We start from the raw sequence: 22,786 nt of genomic DNA on the forward strand, positions 1-22,786 counted from the left end.
TTTAAAAAGCAATGAAAAAACTATTAGTAGGACAATACACACATCTTAAAGGTTTGCAATGGACTGTTTTTATCGCAGAGGCTCAGCAAATCCCAGAAGCACAAGGGGCCCTGTTCAGTAGCAGATCATCTATGCTCGGGCCTTTTAGGAGGAAAGGTAAAAACTGTAAGGCCACTGGCCCAAATCTCTTCATGAAGGAAATCTATTTTCCCAGCCTGCCTGCACACCTGGATTCAAAATCTCTTCAAACTGTAACACCAACTGAAAGTCTCTGGAGTTTCTATTAAAACAGGCCTGGTGTATGTCCAGGAGAAGTTGCAGGGGTAGCAAAGAAAGCACGAGAATGTATTCCTAGAAGGGCCCCAATGTAAAGGCTCCTGGGAGGTTATTATAAATTCCGGGACATCCAATAATAACAGGTCATGTTTATAGAACACTCCGCAGCAGAGGTAACCAGCTGGCAGCCTACAGCCAAATCTGGCCTACAGATGTGTGTACCTGGGTCACAAAGGGTTTTGTTTTTAACTCAGCCAGCACTAAAAAAACAAACAAACAAAAACCTGAGGATGTCACCAAAAAATCCAGATCTCTGGCTTCTCTTCAAAATTCAGATGATCAGTTAACCCTGGACCCACATTCCCACAGAGCAATAATCTGCAGCAGCCCCTTTAGAAGGAATATGCTCTTGGCTTTGCTACCCCACTCTCCCCACCAAACACCTACAGACACTCACAGGGCAGGCATATGTACTTTGAAGAGGCCTGGTCCACCACCCACATTTAGTCAACTGGGTCTGTGGTCAGATGAGTCTGGAACCTGCTGTATGAATACCAAACGCTTTGTTAAGCAATACCTTGTAGCTTTTTGCCATTCCAAAGGCAGGCTGGGGCTGGAGTACGTGAGCCTTCCACAGATTCAGCTACACCACAAGGTAACAGCACCACGGCCCAGGGGACACATCCTCACCCATCACCCTTTCAGCTCCACAGTCTCTTCTCCATTCCTTCCCTGGTAACTGCATCCAATCTCACCTCTTAAAATCCCATTACTATACCACAGACGCCCAATGCTTTTGTCTCCAACTCTGCCCCCTTTCCTCACAACAAGTTTCATGGGCAGGTCTTAGGGCAGCCGCCTTAGGATCAACTAGCGTGCTCACAGCCCAGCCTGGGCAAATCCACAGCCTGAGCTCCTCTACACACAGTCCACTGCGCCCTTCTGTGCAGGGACTCATTTGATAAACCCACTCACCATCAGAGGGAGGGGAACATATGTTCATCCCCAAATGCCTCAGAATACCCAACCTCAGAAGCCATTCTTCAGAACATTCCAGAACATTATTTCACATTTGCACAGAACCCAAAGGTTTCCAAAGTATTCTCAAAAAAACAAATCTAATCTGTAAGATAGCATCTCTATTTTTCAGTTAAGAAAACCACAAGTCAGAGAAGTTAGATCATTCAACCAGGAAATGACAAAACTACAACTAAGTGCCCGTCTGCACACTTTACCAGCACAGTGACAACACTCTAAAGATGAAAAGTAGTGCCATTCTATCAATCAACTAATAGGAACCAGTTTAACACCCTCATTATCCTTGTGATGACACAGAAGTAAACACGGCAAGCCCATAAATGATTCCACGGGCTTTCGAACAGGCATAACCAGAACTGGCTACTTCTCAGTTTCAAAGAAACCTTCTAGAAGCAGATAATAATAGTATAAAGGTCAAAGAGACCAGAGCTAGCTGGTTGTCTAAAGAAAGATTTTAAAAGGATCTTTCTCTTAAAATGGTTTCTTTTTGCACATATATTAGAGCAGTTATTTGGAAAGGCAGGGGCTCAGGATGGAAGAAGAGAAAAGAAGACTACAGTAAGCCTAAAGGATGTGTTATTTCTAGGACGCCCTTGCTTAGAAAGTTAGCTTAAGAGACATTCCCTGTCAACGGTAAAATCTAATATACTAGGGCTCAATTTCTGCTCCCACTACATGGGGCGTCACATAGGTCTTAAAACACAGTTGTTCTCAAAGGCAAGCGTGCCTAAGAATCACCTGGAGACCTTGTTAACAGACTGATACAGGTCTGCAGCAGGGCCTTGAATGTGCCTTTGTAACAAGTTCCCATTGCTGCCGGTCCATGGACCACACTTGGTGAGGCATTTCTGTATCTTACCTGATCTCTTTTCTCATCTACGGAACAGAAATCCTAACATCTACCCTACGACGTTCTTGTGCGCATGAAACAAGAACACATAAACAGAGTAAGTGCTAAATAAAAGTGGTAATTGTTACTATCCAGGCTGAGGGCACCCAGATATTTTATGTAGAGAGGAGTAGGCTGTTGGCAACAACCCCATTGCTTTGAAAATCTACCAGCCTAAACCAGCCTAAGTCCGATAAACTCAGTTTATTGACTATGATGAAAGACTCTTTTCCCACTGAGATGGAAGGGTGAGCTGAAATTCTTATGTGCTTTAGAGGGTAATGTTTTATTAATGCTTCTGCTGGTTGTTCTAAAGATTTTAATTAATTGTATATTTTATTGTCCTTGTTTCCCCGAAGCTTCACAAGCAAAGCACTCCACTTTAAATACTAATAAATTATGAAAGACATTGCCAAGATTCTGATTCATATTAGAGTCAGGAGAGCTTGCTCTGGTTCCATCATCATCAACATTACATGTGACCTGCAACCAACACTTCGGTTTTTTTAATATGTCACCATCAATTAAAAGGGAAATTCGTTAAGGTAAAAAATCACTGCTAAGAGGGTTCTCGCTAAACCATTGATTAGGTTACACAGAATGTTAAAAAAAAAAAAAAATCTGTTTCCCATCACAATGTATTAAGTGATGCACTATTTTAAATACATAGTTTGTCTGCCTGCCTGCTACTCTCTCCCCATACCTCTCACCCTTGGGTCCTCACTAAAGATGCTATTACTTCCTGGCCTTCAAGAATATTCTAATAATATTTTCAAATCGTCATTCTCCAGGGCTTAACATTTTCATCCACTATTCTGGTATAACAGCATAATAAAAAAAAAAGTATATGAAATCATATTAGAAGTCCTTTATTTTACAAATAAATTCAAAGCACCTTAGTACTGTTAGAAATTTAAGAAGCCCCAAAGCAAAAATCCCAAGAAAGAAGTCTGTTAAGTTTCACATGAAGTAGCATCTACCGGACTTGATGCATGTGTGGTACCATAGTAATTAGATATAGAAAAATTGTTAATGTTTTTTGGCTTAAGAACAAAATAATTATTCTGAATCTTTTATTTCTTAAACCACTTTGAGCCATGATTGACATACAAAATGCTGTACATATATAATATGTACAACTGGATAAGTTTGGAGATACAGGAACACCTCCAAGCTTCCCATTTTTTTGATAAATTTTATATTTTAAAAGACAAACTAACTTGATAACCTAATTTTCCAAAAAAAGATAGAAGACAGAGTAGACATAAATGCCACCACTTACATAAAAAATTAGAATCTCTATCAGGGAATCCATGAAAACATGACAGCCCCACTCTCCCACCAAAAAAAAAAAAAAAAAAAATCACAGCAGACATGTTCACACACTAAGTTTTTTTATTACTGTACTTGCTTTCCTAATTAAAGAAAAATCCAGATCTCATTTTTAAGTGATAGCAAGGCATTCAAAAGAAAGAAAGAAAAAAAAAAAAAAAAACAGCTAGATTTCAATTCTACAGGCCACCCCTGTCTGTCATGTTTGATGTTTGCCAGGAAAAGGACTCCAGGAAAAGTGCTTCCTAACACGTAGTTTTAAAAATCTGGCATAGGCAGCTTCAACTAATCCAAAGTCTGGTCATCAAACAAAGAGAGGGCCTTCTTTGGGACATAAATACATAAGCTGAAAGAGAAGACAAAACCCCAAACTCTTACTGTTCAACACAGCAGTACTCAACAAGGTCTGGGGTGGGCGTGGGGAGGGCGTTCTTCCAGATTTTCTTATACAGGCCGAGAGAGAGTGGGAGGGAGTAGACAAAATAGAACCTGGCTGAGTAAAGTCTTCTTCAATTGCCAGAACCGAACATAGGCCAATACCAGTTTCCCTCACTACCACTCCAACACCCTCACCTCTAAAATACTGGGGCTTATGTAGGGAATTTCAACAGTCACAGCCAATTAGGGCCAGGAGATCCTTACCCATATCCTTTCAGAATTAATGGAGTCAGAACATCGATGGTTGCCAAAAAGCATTTAAAAGAGACTTTAGGCAACAGTGGCTTAATGTGCCCTTCAGATCTTTGCCCAAACGTACCAGTTATGGTGAATATGTAGTGACCAAACACAAAACCAGACATGTTCTCTGGCACTTCCCACAAACATCAAGAGCATCTTCTCCAGTTTCAAATCTAGTGGGCCACCTACCCTACATGTGGATCAATGAATTTACCACATGGGAAGGAGGTGAGATATCTCAGAAAGCCAATGGGTTAGAAGGACTTAATTTCATCTGTTTGGATCTGTTTTCTCAGTGGTAAAATAAGAATGTTGTACTAAGTGATCTCTAGAGTCTCCCCCAGGTTCCAAATGTCCTGATTTGCCAGACCATCAGGGTAGCTGGGTTACTAGACTGAGGAAATTTTTAGGTCATTCCACGAAGACTTTGAGAAACAATTTGAGGTCAACTGATTTTTCCACTTTGCTCTGAAGTTACAATGTAATTGTAATTTCCTTCCCAGTCTAATACAGAATGCTAATTAATTAATAAGGTGCATTTAGAACTTTTTATGTAAGCAAGATTTATGGGTTGGGGATGAATAAGAGGCATAAATAAGGGGAAAACAATGAAATTCATATTGAAATTTCAAGGAGAAAATAAAAATCTGAAGACTAGATCAGTTACATGAAAAAAATCCAACTTTTTCCAGGTACACAGAACATTTACAATATTAAGTAAATGTGAATTCAGCTAATTATATGGATTTTCATGATGAGAAGTACATTTTCCTGCTCTAAAATTATTTCAAGTCTCTGACACTACATCTTGCTTTGAGATTATTTCTCCTGGTTTCCCTCTATAGGGAGGAAAGAATGTTACTGATAAAGTTTGCATACCTTTAATTTTGTTTTTCCCAATCCTTTGTCTTCTAATTCATCGGAATCCTATCTTTCTTGAGGACCTAGCTCAAATCCCACTTCCACAGATCTTTACAGACTCTACAGACTCCAGAAATCTCTCCTTCCCTACAGTCTTACAGTTTGCACTATAACTTCACCAGTCAAGTAATCACATCCTGCCTTGTGCATTTCCTCATATTAAACTTACTCATCTATCTTGATGCTCTATTTTCTCACCCCTACTAGAAATGTCAAAACAGCAAGAATATATTGCATCCTCACATGACGTTACCTAACGTGTATGCCCACCCACTTTTGGTAGAAAATGCCTATTTCACTCAGTATACAAACACAAAGCAGGTAAATCACGTGTAAATAATAAGATACAATGTTATGGCCTACTCTAAGGCCAACTAAGTAACTGGTCAATCGTTTTCATTCATTGTTTCAAAAATCAATTAGAGTAATCTAAACTAGGGCAACTTGGCTGTGTGGCTTTAAAGCAACTTGGGGCCAGCTCTCCATGGCCTTGCACCTCAAATCAACCACACTGCCTGAGGTCTTTCCTGCAAGACAAACATCTGAGTATACTGGAAGGAGGTAAAACTGACAAGTAAATAGAATGACAGGAAGGAAACCTGGCAATGGATATAACCAATTTTAAGTAGAAGAAAACTGGAACGAAAAGCAGAAAGGTGGCTCGGTCAGGGGTGACAACCTCTAATAATTAAGCGTAGCCACCTCCCTTTCCCTCCTTTCAGATCTCTCAGTCTCCATTTCCTCTTTGCGGGGAAGGAAGGAGGAAGGAACCAACCACATCTCAGATAAAACAAGTGTCTATTTCCATTCTAACTCAGCTTCTCAATGTTCCATCAGCCCTACATAGCACTTCCCCACATGCGAACTAGCATCCAGATCCAATAACTGTCCCTTAAGAAGCTGATAATGCATTGAAGAATATCATCTTGATTATCTGTAGGTGGCAAATGGCAGCATGCTGATTTTCAAATGAAGAGGCTGAGACACAGACTGCTAAATGACGTTCTTACAGTTACAGAGCCCTTCTGTGGAAGAACACAGGCCTTTGGAATCATCTTTTTGCCTCTTCAATGAAATACAAAATGTCAAAACCAAATCATGTATATTCTACATTGCATATTGCATCATATTGTACACAGCATTAATATGATTTATTTTTGTACAAGTTACTTACAAAAGATTAACAATTTTTTAAAAATTCTTTGACCTTAATGTCATTATCACCTTTCTTATACTTGTTCTCCATTTTTTTTTTCTTTACCTGACATCTAAGAAAAAAGACAAGTGGGCGCCTGGGTGGCGCAGTCGGTTAAGCGTCCGACTTCAGCCAGGTCACAATCTCGCGGTCCCGTGAGTTCGAGCCCCGCGTCGGGCTCTGGGCTGATGGCTCAGAGCCTGGAGCCTGTTTCCGATTCTGTGTCTCCCTCTCTCTCTGCCCCTCCCCCGTTCATGCTCTGTCTCTCTCTGTCCCAAAAATAAATAAACGTTGAAAAAAAAAAAAAAAAAAAAAAGACAAGCTTCCTTTTTCATGTTATAACAAATCTGGCAAAGGAGTGCCAACAGAGAACAATACAATTGAATACATTCAAATAAAGTCCTATATAGGGGAACCTGGGTGGTTTATTAGTCAATTAGCATCCCACTCTTGATTGCAGCTCAGATCATGATCTCAGGGTTCAGTTCATGAGATTGAACCTCACCTTGGGCTCTGTGCTGACACAGTGTGGAGACTGCTTGGGATTCTCTCACTCCCCCTCTCTCCCCCTCTCCTCTGCTCTCGCTCTCATTCTCTCTCTCTCTCAAAATAAACTTTAAAAAATAAATAGGGGCATTTGGGTGGCTCAGTCCATTAAGCCTCCAACTTCAGCTCAGATCATGATCTCGAAGTCTGTCGGTCCCAGCCCACGTCAAGCTCTGTGCTGACAGCTCAGAGCCTGGAGCCTGCTTCACATTCTGTGTCTCCCTCTCTCTCTGCTCCTCCCCCACTTGCATGCACGCACTCTCTCTCTCAAAAATAAACAAACATTTTAAAAAATTGTTTTTTTTTAATAAACAAATAGGGGTGTCTGGGTGGCTCTGTCAGTTAAGCATCCTATTTTGTATCACGTCATGATCTTGCATGAGTTCGAGACCCACATCGGGCTCTGTGTTGACAGCTCAGATTCTGTGTCTCCCTTTCTCTCTCTTCCCCTCCCCCACTCCTCTCTCTCTCTCTTTCTCTCTCTCTCAAAAATAAACATTAAAAAAATAAATAAAGTCTTTTCTAAAGCAACATGCAGATGTGCTTAGGTGGCAAAGTATATGGGGGCAGAAAGAAGAGAAACTATTCCATCTTTCCCAGGCACATTTACAGTTGAATTCTTGTCCCAGATTTCTGGGCATTTGCAGACTATTCCAAAGCCTTGCCTAACTGTCTTCCTGCCCAATCTTCTCTTTATTCCCCTTTTCCTGTTTCCAAACTTCCTTCCATTTCTGCCTTGACCCCCCTCAATCATCAGCTCCCTCCAAAACCCCAGTGGGTGATTTGACCTTGACTCTATTATAGAAAGAATTCAGGATGGGAGGGATGCAGTTACCATCTCAACCATTATTCTAAAGACAGAATCTAAAGGGAAAACTAACAGTGTTGGATATTAAATTAAAAAAAATATATACCTGTGAAATATCTGAAATGTCACTGAGAAAAGCAGTTTGGAAAGAGACAATATACAAATAAAAATCAGAAAGAACAACAAAAAAAAAAACTCAGAGAATCAGGGTCATCTTTCAGAAACAAGAAAAGCTCTGTAACATCTATAATGTCAATTACTACAAATCTCAGACCAGTTTCATGACATCCAGTAACACACAAAGTAAATTTCCTAATTAGCCAATCAAAATTAAGTATTACAACACAGCTTCCTGTTGAGTGTTCATTTTCTTTCTTCAGTAAAGATTAGTGAACACCTACCAAGTATGTGCCCGGCACAGTGCTTAACTGTTGCTTTCTTTTAGAAACAAAATCCATACAGCTTTTCTTGAAGGAGGCTGCTTGTCCTAGCCACAGCCTTGCTGTCCATAAGATCAACAGCAGAAATTTGGAAATGGCTGAGTAAGTACTCAGTCTGTGAAACATTTTCTCACCTCATAAAGTTACATGAAACACAAGAGGATAGAACCAACTGGCAATCAGGCTGAGGCATGGATTCAATCACAGAGAAGACAAATGCTTCGCTCTAAACAAAACTGCTCCTGCGAGAAATGTAACAACAACAATACCAACAACAATAAAGTCAAAAAACAGGCACAAACAGAAATACACATTTACAAAGAAAAAAAGTGAAAAGCAGCATGTTGAAAGCATCAGTTATATTCTAATCGTGGGGGAATATTTTAATCTATTTCCTCAACTTCTAACCTATCTTTCTAAAGCACACTGTTGAGACTTAAGTTGAGCCCTGTAGGCTCGCGTTGGAAAGCCCCTCACATGTGCCCCAAGCCACCTTTCAAAGAATCCTAAGAACCAGCCACATGGCATACAGCTTCCTGCAGTCTCCACTTCCAAGTCCTCCTTCCATCTCAAGACCCAGCTCAAATGCCATCCTTCTGTGGAATGTTTCCAGGTCCTTCCACTAGGGATCATCTCCATGACTCTTCTTCCCCAGACTCCTAATATAAATTATTCGTGCCTTTCATGACACCATCATGTCTGATTTGATTCCTTGGTATTTATCAGTTTCCACCATGGGAATGTGTTACTTCAAGGCAGCAAAGATGTTACTCATGATGCCACCATCTTGGTGAGTGGTCAGTAATGTGTTAAATCTGAATTATTCCCTACTTAAAAATTATGCTGTGAAACTTCCAATTTCTATAGCTGCCATATAACTATAGATTTTTTCAAAAGAAAGGTTAGCAAAATTGGCTAAGAAAGTGCTTTCTTTGCGTTTACATTCAATACTGTCACCTGGAAAACAAAAATTTCCATGGTACTAGCTGTTAATATGTTTAACATTACTATTTTGCATTTAATAAAACCACTGTCCAAGTTTTTTTCTTGTTACTATCACCATGACAACAAAAATTTATATCTACTTTTGCATATTAGCTGCTCCAGAAAAGTCCAGAATGACAAGAATGTTGGTCAGTTTTCCAAACATAGCATTAAAAAGACCTCCATTTTCCTTTCACTCTTAAATTCTTTGGTGACAATAAAAAAGCAGGAAGATTTCTGTTTTCCATACTGCCTTATCCATTAGGAGTTATTTTCAGAGTAGAAATAGCAATATAGCCTATAAAAGTCATCACATTTGGCTAAAGCACTGAAAATAACCCAGGTCTCTCGCATGGTTCACAGCAAAGACTATTAATATGATCCTATTGAATAATGTAGCTGTTACCCAGCTTTACACTTGGGATGCTTTCAGGATTTAAACAGCTAAGAACAAGGATCACAAACTAAATTTAAAACACTCCACTGAAAATCACATTAAGCTGAAAACTATAAATTAAACTTGTCTCTAAGCAACAATCTAAATAGTCAAAACTTAGTGAAAACACTCACTTTCAAAAATAGCCTACTGCTTTGGAGTCTCCATTGGCTCATGACTGCCAAATGTACATATAAAAATGCATAATATGTAAACTAATTTGAAATGAAATAAATCTCTAAAATGAAAAAAAAAAGTTCCCCAAAATGAAAAAAAAAAAAATTTACATTCTCAGTTGCCATGAACCCTAAATGCATAAATATGCCTTTGATTTTTAACCATTAGATAAGAAGCAGTTAAAATGACAATTATCATTCCTCAACGTAGCTTTAATTTAAAAATCAGTCTAAGTCAAGTGGCTGCTTTGGGAGGACCACACCTCATTAAATTAAAAGTAAAATGCCCAGTTTACTATACAATAAGCCATCATCAGAATTTTACTACTAAGTCTTAAGTTATTAAAAAAAAAAAAAACACTATTAGATTAAGCATCCTTATTGCATTTTCTAAAGGATTCTATAAAAATAACAAGTTTTACTTTCACAGATTTTTCATGGCTATTACCATTAAACACGGTGAAATTATAAAATCCCCACCTATCCACAATGAAAAATCAGACTCCTGAAAATGTTAAACAGCAGAAAGGGAACACTGACCTTAACACAAAAATCTGTCTGGTGTCCAAGATTCTGTTTGCAATCTAACCCAATAAAACTACAGAACAGCTACAGACCATAAATCAGATGTTTGTGTTTGGTTTAATCATCAGGTGAATAAATACTGAGGGTAACAGAAAGAAGCCTGTTCTAAGTCGATTAAACAAATTCAACCTTCCTGGGAAACAAACACACACACCCCTACCTCTTTCTTTTCCCTCCTACTCCTCTCCCCATAGCATCTCCTGGGGTAGAAGGTACCCAATCATTTCAACTTCCCAGAGAGGCTGGTGTTGTCTTAAGAGCTGGCTTCCTTATTGTATTTCACAAAGGGTAACTAATACACTGCATCACAAGAGAGCAGGTTTCGTTTGAAATCTTAAATTCACGTTTTCCAAGCAAATAATGAAAAACCAATTTTCCTAAAAGTTTCAAATTAAAACTTGCAAGTTTCACAAGTGGAAATCAGAAGCCCTCTTCCTGAACCTCCTCCGTTTTTCCTCCTCTCCCTCTGTTTCTCTTTTCCTCCCCAGGCTCAGCTCAAGTAGCTTCTTCCACCTCTCTCTCCCTCCAGAAAACCCCATGTCCAAACAGGGAAGAAGTTAAAGCAACCCAGATTTTTCACACCTGGCCCTGCCCTCTGCTGCTCATGCACCGACTCTGCTTAGGAAAGAACTGAGGGGCCTCCATGCTCTCCTCTCGCTCTATCCCACCCGAAATCTCCGGCTAGGGCAGCGGGATCGCGCCAAGGGTGGGAGGCGCTCCCAAGGGCTGCCTTTCTTTGCAGCTCCTTGCAGCTCCTGCAGCTGCTTCAAAACGTTTCCACCCAGGAAACGTGGGTCCAGCCCTCCCCCAAGGTACGGGCTGGAAACCACCATTCAGTCTGTGCACGGGGATATTCTGGGGCCGAAAGTGGGGCCGGCGATGGATGGAAGCTCATTCGGCTTCCAGAGCCCAGCGAAGAACAATGTGTTGCCACTTAGGTGCTAAATCTCCACCTTGCCCGGACATCTTCTTAGGAAGAACGAGGACACCTTCCCACCCCTCACCAAGTGACGGGGCAGCAGGCAGCTAGAACCCAAAGCTCCGACGCGCAACGGGGGGCAACAGCGCCCACAGCCGGGCACCGAACCTCTCTCAAGGGGCCTTAGGCACAGGAACACACACACACAATGGGCATCCCCACACCTGCCTGGCGATGACCCGTCTCCCCCTAGCCGCCTTCCGGGGTCCGCTGAGAGATGCCAGGCAGCCCCGAGACACGAGCCCTCAATCACGCGCACAGCGGGAGGCGAACAATGGGGGTCAAGTTCGCTTACAAACACACCCCAGCCCCCGCCCCTGGCCAAACCCCGCCGCAGCCGAGGGAGTGGGCGTAGGGGTCGCTCAGGACGCACGCAGGGAGCCCCGAGAACCGAGCGGACTGGGACTGCTTCCCGCAGGACAGGGAAAGGACAAGAAGGGATCCTGAGCCCAGGCAGCCGCCTCACCCGCCTCGACCCGGGCTCCGGCCGTGAAGCACCGTGGGGAGGGGGCACCCCGGGGAGCCGGGGCTTGCGGAGCGCCCCAGGGGGGCAAGCTCGGTGCAGCCGGAGCCCTGGCCCGCGTCTACACCCTCCCCGCGCCCACCCGGGGACCTCGGTTACCGCCGCCTCCGCCGTGGCCCCCGCCGCGTCCTCCGGGGCGCGGGAAAAATCGGGCTCGCAGCTCGCGCCGTCCGTCGCCATCTTCCTACTCTAGCGGATCCGAATGCGAGCTCGGAGCGGCGGCTGCGGGTTCAGCCCTCTCCGCGCGGGCGGCGCTTAACCCGCTGCGGTCCGGGGACGCGGGCGCTCGCAGCCGGGCCGCCGCCGCCGGCGTGCTCCCTCCTCCCCTCGCCACCGCCCCCGCCGCCTTAACCCGCTGCGCGCCGGAGCGCCGCCCGCCGCCGCCTGGTCCCCGCCCCGCGGCCCCGCGCCCGGCTGCCCGCAATCAGCTCGTGGAGGTACGGAAAATGGGCACGCGCGCCCAGCCCGGGGTAGGACCACGAGGCGCAGAAAGGGGACCCAAGGCGCAGAAGGGGCAACCAAAGCCCCCGACGAGGTGAAATCAAAAGCCCGGTAGGTGATTCTCCCGGCACGGTCCCCACCGAGCCGGCGGTGAACAGACGGGATAAATGTCAGGCCTCCCGATTCTGAATTCTCTATAAGGTCAAGAAAAGCCTTCACCTCAACCCCCTCTATGCCACCGCTAGGAATCACAGAAGGCACCCTTTTCTTCTTTCTTGGATTTGTTTGTTGTTGTTGTTGTTTTGATTTTGGGTTTTTTTGCAAGACTGCCATCAGGGCGTTTTTACCCTCCTGGTGTACATATCTGGCTTTGTTTTATTCTATCACTGCCTTTCGTCGTTCTCCAAAAACCGTCAACCCCCAGATCAAAATGTGTCCTGCCACCTTTTATTCGGTTGCATCCAGCCCCTTGGCCTATTCCTTTCTAATACAATCTCTTTTTCAAGAAAGGTGTAGCAGGGCCTGTTTTTCTTGTTTTTGACCCCAACTCTGGGGTATTTCTGAAAGACTAATCAAGAAATGTTAAGTGCCATTCTTGTAAAAGGAAGCTCTCTACTTTTAAGAGAATCTAAGAGACCCCCATGAGATAGGACAACACACTCACACACAGACACACAACACATGACTTTTTCCTAAAAATTGATTTTTATGGGAATTATACATCTCAGAAGATATATCATGAGTTGAGTTAGGCCCAAACTCTTAATTTTCTCTTCCCACATCTGATTCAGTTCCTACCCTTTCCTGCCAATCCCCAGGATGTGAAAATCTATCACCTTATCAAGACCATATGGTACAGGCCTTCCCAAATCACCAGATCTCAAAAAAATGTGTTGAAAGCACAAAATCAAATGGAGGCATTCAAGCTGTGTCTGAAAAAAAAGTAAATTCAAACCACAACCAAATCCTGGACTTAAAATTTTGGAAGATGAATGACTGGAATGTTCAGTCCAAGGGTTAACAGATCAAAGCCCGTTTTTTAAAATGGCTGACTCCTAATGAAAGGTTTTGGCATTTTAATTGCTTCACTTTCCACATTAGATCTAAATATGATCCAAACCAGGGCAGAGAGTATCATCTGCAAAGGACCTGAAAAGGATGGATCAATATAATTGTTAAAAGTTCCAGGGGCTCCTGGGTGGCTCAGCTAAGCATCTGACTTCAGCTCAGGTCATGATCTCATGGTTCGTGAGTTCAAGCCCCACATCGGGCTCACTGCTGGCAGCACAGAGCCCTCTTCAGATCCTCTGTCCTCTTCTCTCACTGCCCCTCCTCCACTCACTCATGCTCTATCTCTCTCAAAAATAAATAAACATTAAAAAAAAAAAAGTTCCATCCCAGAAGGGGTCTACATCAAGAAAGAACTTTCACCTGGAACCCTGGGGTTAAGGGTCACAGTCTTAGAAATCACCTCAAGGTTATCCTGTAAGCAGAGGTGATCATTTATTTACTGTCTTTGACTTTACTCTGATAGCTACTCCCTCTCTGAGTCCCCTGATTTCCATCCCTGTTTGTTATACCACTATCTTTTATCAAATATTCTCTCTCAAATTGTTCAATATTAGAATAAATAGACTCCCTATATGATGAAAGGAAAGTATTTGACAGTAAAACTTCAATGCTGAACTGATAGTTGAAACTTGAAGTTTGAACCCAAAACATTCCTTCTTTTCAAAATGCATTTTCACACATCAAAAGACAATGAATCTTCTTGACACTGACACTTGGTACTGATGTTCAATTACTACCAGAGAAATTAACTGGCTCCCTTATAGGGGGAAAAAAATAAAATAATAAACTTCACTTAGGTGTTAAGAACTAGCAATATGACATGACAATATCTCTGAGAAGCAACTCTCATTTATTTTATACATGCAGCTCAATTTAAAAAAATCATTATTGGGAAGAAATAGCTTCTATGAGTCTAAATACAACTGAAGCAGAATCATCACAAAAGATTCAAACCCTAATTTCTTCCCTCTCACCTACCCCCTCTTTTTTTTTTTTTTTTTTTGTAAAATAAGAAATAAACAGTTGAAAAAAAAATCACACAACAGCACATTTTCTAAGGGCCAAAATCCAAGACCTAGGAAGAAAAATAAACAGTGTTTTGTCCCTACCTTAAAGCTGCCACTGCCTACTGCCAAGGATTGACAGAATATCCCACCCTACTGCACAGAGGTAACTAGCACATTAGGAGTTAATTCCCTCACCAGTGGCCTGGCCCAGGGCTGCTTCTCTACCAGGAGGACACTTGCTGGTTTAAATTCTCTCCTGAGAATTAACCTCTATTGAGACTGCAAATTAACTCTTTCTGAAAGACTTTCGTTGCACAAAGACAGGCTCTACTAGAGTCAGATCGAATAGATCTGAAAGAGTAGTGACCTGATGGCTCCAGAAATTAAATCTTTTCAAGCTTCATTAAATAGCTTAAAAAAAAAAAAGAAGAAAAAAAAAAAAAAAAAAGACATCCCAGGGCTAGAGTGAAAATTTCTGAAAGGCAAGGGAAAGGAAAAGATACAGAAGTATAAGCAGGAAGAAAAGAAAACCCTAAACAAAAACAAATCATGATTTTTTAATTGGTAAATTTCTTTCAGCATTAAAATGGAAGGAGAGATACTGAATACACTGCAAACAGAACACTATTAGTTTCATTGTCTTCTCCTTTGAACATAATGATGTGCCTGAACTTAAAATTTTATGAACTTAAAATTTGACCCACTGACAAATGAATTTATTGTCAAATTAAAACAAATTATTTTCTGAACCCTGGAACGGAGGTGCTTGTGCTGAGCTATACTCCAAGATTCTGTTTTAAGACCAGTGAAATGGGTCCTCCAGCTAGGAGTGCAGACTGTGGGGGGCGGGGGGAGCCAAGTGGTGTTCTGATTAAACCATGGCCTTGGCCTCACCAACCACATCCTCCAACCCACTAAACCAAAAACCCAGAGAGTTATATATAATGATGCAAAGGGATTCTTCCTTCCATGTGAAAAGATAAGGAACATACACATATCCTAAAACAGTTGCCTTGATAGAGCAAGAGAATTCTTTATTTCAGCTAAATGACAACATTCATGTGAACTCCAAAGAGCAAACCATATGTTATCATGTCTTAGTATTGCCAAATGACAAAATTACTGAGTAGCAAACCATTGCTGACTGTATCCGCAAGGCTATCGTTATACAATTTAAATATTCTAGACCATGTTTATGTTTATCCCTGTCTACACCTTGGTGACCCACCTACAAAGCCCCAGGCCTTGACACTCTGAACTCTAACAAAAGAGGGCAAGATGAGCTTGAGTGTCCTGTATCTATCACATGGTTTTGAAACTAAGACATTGCCAGAAATGCATTTTCACATGACCTGACTACATTCCCTCATAGTCAACTTGTCATTATCTACATGTGCTTAGGCTCTTTGTGGATTTTACTCAGTAAATTTAATCCTAATCTAGTTAGCCACTCTTGTCAACAACCTATGGTTTTGGAAGGCCTCCTTCACCAACTGCAGTTGGTGTGTGCCAAGGGAATGCAAGCTAATTTTACCTAAGCTAAAGCGAAACGTAATTAGGAAATTAAATCTGCTAGGTAGGATACAAGCCAAAGCCAACCTAAATATATCATTATAATCATTTCCAGCCCCTTTTTAAAAAATTTTTTTTTCAACGTTTTTATTTATTTTTGGGACAGAGAGAGACAGAGCATGAACGGGGGAGGGGCAGAGAGAGAGGGAGACACAGAATCAGAAATAGGCTCCAGGCTCTGAGCCATCAGCCCAGAGCCCGACGCGGGGCTCGAACTCACGGACCGCGAGATCGTGACCTGGCTGAAGTCGGACGCTTAACCAACTGCGCCACCCAGGCGCCCCTTCCAGCCCCTTTTAACACCACCTCTAGCTGGAAATTGCATTTGGTCATTCAGTGCTAAAGTGATGTCCAAAAAGATTTTATTAAAGAGTTAAAGGTAAAGTAAGAACATTATTCCCCCGTCCTGTCACTCAGAACAGAAACTGGGGCTCCCGGAGAACAATGAATCAATGTTGATTCAGTTCCATTGAATGTTTTTAAAATCTTAAGCCATTACTTGTTGGTTTGATCTCTTATCTGCAGAAGTCATTAACTAGAGTAAGTTCTAGGGCAAAAGGTGTTTTAGTGCAAAACCATTATGGAAAAACAATTTTAACAAAGAAATCTGGACCACTGCTGCCCCTCATCCACCTGAATTGGAAATGGATCTGAATATTTCCGTTTATTCAGCCTCATTAGCAACCCCACAAGCCTGCAGTATGTAGTTACTAGGCAACCATAACGCATGGGGTGTTTATACCATTAGGCATCAATTATAACAAGCTTTATTTTTCTTAGAAAGTTTAAAAACTATATAAATAAGTTGTGAGATCAGACCCTTTTCTCATCTGATTAGGAGTATAGAGCTAGACATTTTCTTTTCATGGGGTATATATTGTTCAATTCAAAAGGAAATGCAAAATCAAAAAAAAAAACAAAAGGAAATGCAGTGTTTGAAGAATTACTAAGAACTAAAGATTAATGCCCTTAAATTTTAATAAATATGTAGATGATATTTATGATTGATTCAGTGATATTTACTTATGATAAAAAATATAGAAAAGCCATGAATCTGTTATATAGTTCTCCCATGTAAAAATGTGAAATAGCCCAAAATACATCAACATTTTCCAGGAAATCATAATTAATTAGCTGTACACTAAGTTAATGGAGTTTCAAATACCTTTGGAATTTTTGAGACATAAATTCCATCTTACATTGCCCAAAATCTCACTTGATGACAACAGGTTTTTTTGTCCACCAAGACATTTTTTTGATTAAAATCAATTTAGCTCATTTAAAATTGCCTGAAAATGTGATGCCATTGTTTGAAAAGAAATAATAATAATAACATAAATATAAATACCAGAAGTTCTTCAACTAACCAATGAATATAAAATAAAATTTAATTCATAATATTTATAGAACAATGTCATGGCTAGACTTGGAGGCTTAATTATATATATGATTCAAGAACTGAAAGAAAAAAAGCATTAGTGTTACTATTTTCATCGTAGGGAAGGTGAAATCACTTACAGAATAAAGAAAAATACTTCTGACAAATCAACATTTAAGTAGTCTAGAATGTTTTATTCTGGCAGTAAAAGACATATTCAACCACTGAAGTACTTTTATGCTAGCAATATAGTATTTTTTCCTTATGGAGAAACAGAAATAACCACATACTGACCATTACTCAGAATCAACATCCCTTTATCATTACACCATCTTTTAATGTTCATGATTTAGCCCTTTCAGCATTAACATCTTTGTTAAGAATAAATTCAGTTGGAAAGTGTCTTACTGCTACTTTTTGCTTCCTTCAGATCTGCTAAGGACCTTACTTTGTCAGTTTCAGTCTCCACCTCCTGACTATTGACCATTCAAAAGGGATGATGCCATTTGGTCATGAGACAACTTTGCTTGACATACTCTGCTTGGATCAGCCCTCAACCCCACCCTATGTGGCCACAGATACCAACTGGAATGGTGGTGGTGAACTCCCATTCCCAGAATTTAAGATTTGAGGAAGGAGCAAGGGAGAAGTTGACTGGAAGCTTCTCCTGACCCTCTGAGCTTGAGTAGTGGATAAAGGCACCCTGCTTACAAATACCACATTATATAGCTCTATTTCCTATATAAAATCATTTTGAGATTTTGAGAGCTAGAGAAACACACAAAAATGGAGTCACAGATTCAAATGTGAAAGGCAAAAGCAATAAAACCTCTAACAGGAGAATATTTTCATGAGCTTGTATATCAGCACATAAGTTCTGACTTTTTTTATTTAATCCAATTGATCAATCTTTTTCTAGTGTGGTTAGTGTTTTGTGTCCTGTTTATGAAATCTTTGCTCAGCTCCTTGGCCTCCCACATGCTGTTTTGTGTTGGCTCTCTTGGAACCTCATCCTGTACATGCTCAGCTTAGAATTTAGCCTAAAATTTGAGAGGAAATCATGTACAGATTTTTTGGACTCTTTCTCTTAAGTTTCTTCCTCTCTGGGACTTTTTCCTTCAAGTCCCACATATTTGGCAACCTTCAAATACTGACCTTTGTCTCCCTAGCCCAGTAAAACTCATTTTTCCCCAACTGACCCCTACCCCCATCCCACTCCTCTCAAAAGTCATAGCCCCTCAAGTCCTGCCTGCATGTGTGACCTGCCAACACCTTCTACCAGTCATTTCATATATATAGTGTTTCACTTCTTTTTGTTGTTTTTAATAGGAGGGTTGACCTAATACTAAGCACTCTGTCATGACTGGAACTGAAAACCACATGTACTTACTTTTAGAAGGAGTGTTTATAACTAACAAAACTTCCTAATGTTCCCTTGCCTAATTGGATTGTATCCAGGACCGTGTTATTTATTTTCTTATCCTGGGGTTGGGGGGAACCCAGCTGAGACTCTCCAGTTGCCATTGACAAACAGAATCCAGGCACCCATCTGCTAAGTCATCCAGAAACAGACATGAAAAAACCATGTTGGCAATAAAGGATGACATTGCAGCAGTAGAATATAATACCATGATGTATAAATTCTATTATCAGTCTTAAAAATGTAGCAATGTGCCTTCTATTCTAGGGAGTAGTGTGACTGATGACTTTCAGAAAATAAAAGAAAAATGAGAGATTGAAAAGAGGAAAAGAGGAAGAATAGAGTGAGGATGGCCCTAGGTTTTCCTTAGTTAAGGGACTGGTGGTTAAATGGATGTCTTTCAAAGAACAAACACATCTCAAATGTGATTCTGGTACATTCTGGGAAACTTTGGCAGATTTTCTGGACTTCAAGGTCAAATGAAGATTGGTGGGCATAGAAGAACATTAACTCCAAGGCTGTAGTGTTAACACTGAACCCAGTACATGACAAGCAGTCAATAAATATTTAGTCAAATTAATTCCGTGTAACTGATGAGTGGGTTGATAGGTGAATAGACGGATAGAGTAAATACTACTGATTAGCTACATTGGCCCCTTTGGCATTATGGTGAAACTTACGGATTTCTTCTCAGAAAAAAATGTAAATGCATAAAACAAAACATGGCATCATAAAGAAAATGAGTTATATTCAAACCCAGTGATCAAAATTCTGCATATAAAAAAAGAAAAATTTATAACGGAGGAATAGATGTGCTTCTCTCTTCCATAAGGAAATAAGATGATATAGTAGTGGGCACATAATTAAGGTAATTTTGAAGTTTCCATGAATGTAAATGATATTTTGAGATCTCAGTAACAATTGTATTGAGACTTAAAAATATCTGTAATGGCTACTGTGACAAAGTCATAGGTACTGCCAGATCTACTATGGTCCGTTACCTAGATTCATAATTGAAGTAAATGTTAACTATCAGTGAGAAGTGAACAAACATGAAAATATAACTTTTAAAAATTTTTCATGTACTTCCCATGGAATTCTACTCGTGAACCCCACCATTTAAGAAGTTCACTCTATAGATTTTAAGGAGAGTTCATACTTGTTAAAATAAAAATTTCTGCCCAATTGAGACATTTAGTAAGTAATATATATAAATATATAAGATATATTTATATAAAATGTGCATATAAAAATATATATTTATGTGCATATAAAATATATATGTGCATATATATATTATATATTATACATATTTATATATATGTGCATAAATATATAAATGTGCATATAAATAAATATATATATATAGGAGGTGGAGAAGGATGGAAATATAGATGTATTAGGCTAAGTAGGGTATGCTGAGGACCGAGGTTAAAGATCCCAAATGGTACTCCCTCCTGTCTGCCAAATAAAATAAAACAACTCAGAACACATACTGTAGTGCAGTTGTTAAGTGCAGGGTTCCATAATTAAGAGCCTCTTTCTAGCTGTGTGACCTTGGGCAAGTGCTGTTCTCGGTGACTTCATCGGTTAAGAGCCATCATAATGGCTCCTGCCTCTACAGGGTTGTTGGGAGTATGAAATTGATTGATTCATTTAAAGCACTTGGAACAGTGGCCCCCACTAAACTCCTAGCAAATTTTGACTCATTACTATTTTCATGCTCCGCAGACACTTGTTAAAGAATAAACAGTCACCCATATATACATGACATTGCAGAAATATTTTATGAATTTAAAAAATGATCCTACAGCTATGCAACAGTCCTAACCAGGCTATTTTGTATAATGTTGAAAATTTTAAACCAAGCATTCCAAGATTTTAGATTAAATAGTAAAAACTCTCCGTAAGTGCTTGCAAAAGTCATAAGAGAAAAATGTGGGATGGATCCTACAAGACGGTTCTGGCCAAATTGATTATTGCTACATTTGAAGCATACCTCTTTTTACTCAATAAGGACATGTTTTAATTAAATACTACATAGTGTTGGTCCAAAACTATCACTAGGGATTAGGTAGAACTTGTCCAGGCTATTAGATCTAAATTCAGCCTAATCCAAGCCAATGGGCTAATTCCAATGAGCAGACATATTTTGTTTGACTCATACAATGTTATTTTTTTTAAGGGAATAATTGCCCACATTTTAAAATTGAGGAATTTCATATAAAAATTCAGCCTTTCAACTTCTCAAAAATTCAGAGTATCTGAAACCACTTGTGCTCACACTGAGTCCCTTTGAGACTAGGGCTTGTGCTCTCCAGCTGTCTAAAATCTCCACTGCCCTGTTTTATTTTACTTTACTTCCTTGTTTCCCATAATTACATTACTTTCTTGTTTTCCATAGAGTTTTAACTTCATGATCCCTAAGGCAAAACAATGTAGTTTATGTGATTCCAGTAAGATTTTATGTATTTATTTATTTTAATCGTAACAGTGGAGGAAACTTAGACTTAAAAATATGTCTAAGACCTAGTGGTGCAAGTATCTTGCCATCCACCATCAACATGCATACTAACAATTCATAAATCCTTTGAAAAAGGTTGACATAAGCATCTGTCATGAGCTAAATTATATCCCCCTCAAAATTCACATGTTGAAGTCCTAACCCCTAGTACCTCAGAATGTGACTGTATTTGGAGATAGAATCTTTACAGAAGTAATTAAGGTAAAATGAGGTTATTGGGGTGCAAGGGGGGTGTCTAATCCAATGTGCCTGGTTTCCTTATAAAAGAGATTAGGACACAGACACACACAGGGAAAACCATCTGTAAGAGAAGATGGACATCTGCAAACCAAGGAGAGAGGCCTCAGGAGAAACCAGCACTGCTGCCAACTTGGTCTTGAACTTCCAGCCTCCAAAACAGTAAGAAGATATGAGCACCTGGGTGGCTTAGTCGGTTAAGCGTCCAGCATTGGACTTCAGCTCAAGTCACCATCTCACAGCTCATGAGTTTGATCCCTGCGTTGGGCTCTATGCTGCCAGCTCAGAGCCTTGGAGCCTGCTTCAGATTCTGTTTCCCTTTCTCTCTGCCCCTCCCCTGCTCATGCTCTGTCTCTCTGTCTCTCAAAAATAAATAAACATTAAAAATTTTTTTAAATAAATAAATAAAGCCACCCAGTCTATGGTACTTCGTTCTGGTAGCCCTAGAAAACTAATATAGCACCTATTCTGAATGAACTCATTCTTCCCGTGCTGTCCCACAAGTGACTTTATTTCAGCCAGGTCATCTCTGGAGTTAGCTCACATCTCTAGTGTAACGAGTCATGGACAGACTTGAACCAGTGCAGTGTGCCTTGGTGCTTTTCAGTGCAAATGTTCCGATAAAAAAAAAAAAAAAAGTTTTTTCTTTTTTTCTTTTTTTTTTTTTTAAGGGAGGGGCAGGATACTGAGAATGAGATCAGATTCAAGGTCATTATATCATCTCATTCACTTGATTCTGAATGTGCTTTAATGAGTTTGACAAAAAGAGGATTTATAGCCAGCCCACCAGGAATTGCACAAAGCTTGTCTTATTTATGCCTGCAGTGTACCCCGTATGCAAACCTTTTCTGTCAATGTGCCAGAGCTCAGAACTGCCCATACCACAAAACTCCAGGGGGCTCCACTTCTCCAGTGGTCTAGGTAAATGGCAAAAGCTGTGAAGGCTGAGTAAGAATTTAAAACACTGGTTGTAATTTAAAATGAAGGACATTTGTACTAGAAGACTTGTTAGAGCTGAAGCAAGTGACGGATCTTCAGTGACTGTTTCTCATCACTATAAACTGGGAATGAGCATCTCAATAGTTACTTCACAGGGTTGTTGTGAGGACTGAATGAGATTAACATGCCCAAGTACCAGGATGCTGAAAAGAGCTACACCAGGAGTGTTATGACTTAGAGGTATCTTCCAGCCTTCAGGTTCAAGGCTCTTTCAGCTGGACATCTGCTGCATTATCATTAAGAAATTCCACCTACCCTTGGCTGGGTCAGACCATGGTGGAACTCCTGTCCTGTATATACACATTTCTGAGCTCTTCTTTAAGGAAGTGTC

General features: G+C 40.4%; 1 protein-coding gene across 6 annotated transcripts in view; it reads right to left on the reverse strand.

Moving 5' to 3' along the window:
- CTTNBP2 (cortactin binding protein 2) overlaps positions 1-22,786 on the reverse strand; it is a 166,926-nt gene that overhangs the window by 138,378 nt on the left and 5,762 nt on the right. For 2 of the 6 annotated variants that reach the window (XM_045495410.1, XM_045495407.1), the window contains exon 1: positions 11,906-12,105. The exons of 1 other annotated variant lie outside the window; for it this stretch is intronic. In XM_045495410.1, the coding sequence (XP_045351366.1) occupies positions 11,906-11,986 (81 nt within the window). In that variant the 5' untranslated portion in view covers positions 11,987-12,105. Of the gene's footprint in view, positions 1-853; positions 1,220-11,905; positions 12,109-22,786 lie in introns of those variants that run through there. 3 more of the 6 variants (XM_045495412.1, XM_045495413.1, XM_045495408.1) reach the window with 2 other exon arrangements.

This window comes from Leopardus geoffroyi, chromosome A2, assembly GCF_018350155.1.
Source record: "Leopardus geoffroyi isolate Oge1 chromosome A2, O.geoffroyi_Oge1_pat1.0, whole genome shotgun sequence".
NCBI lineage: Eukaryota > Metazoa > Chordata > Mammalia > Carnivora > Felidae > Leopardus > Leopardus geoffroyi.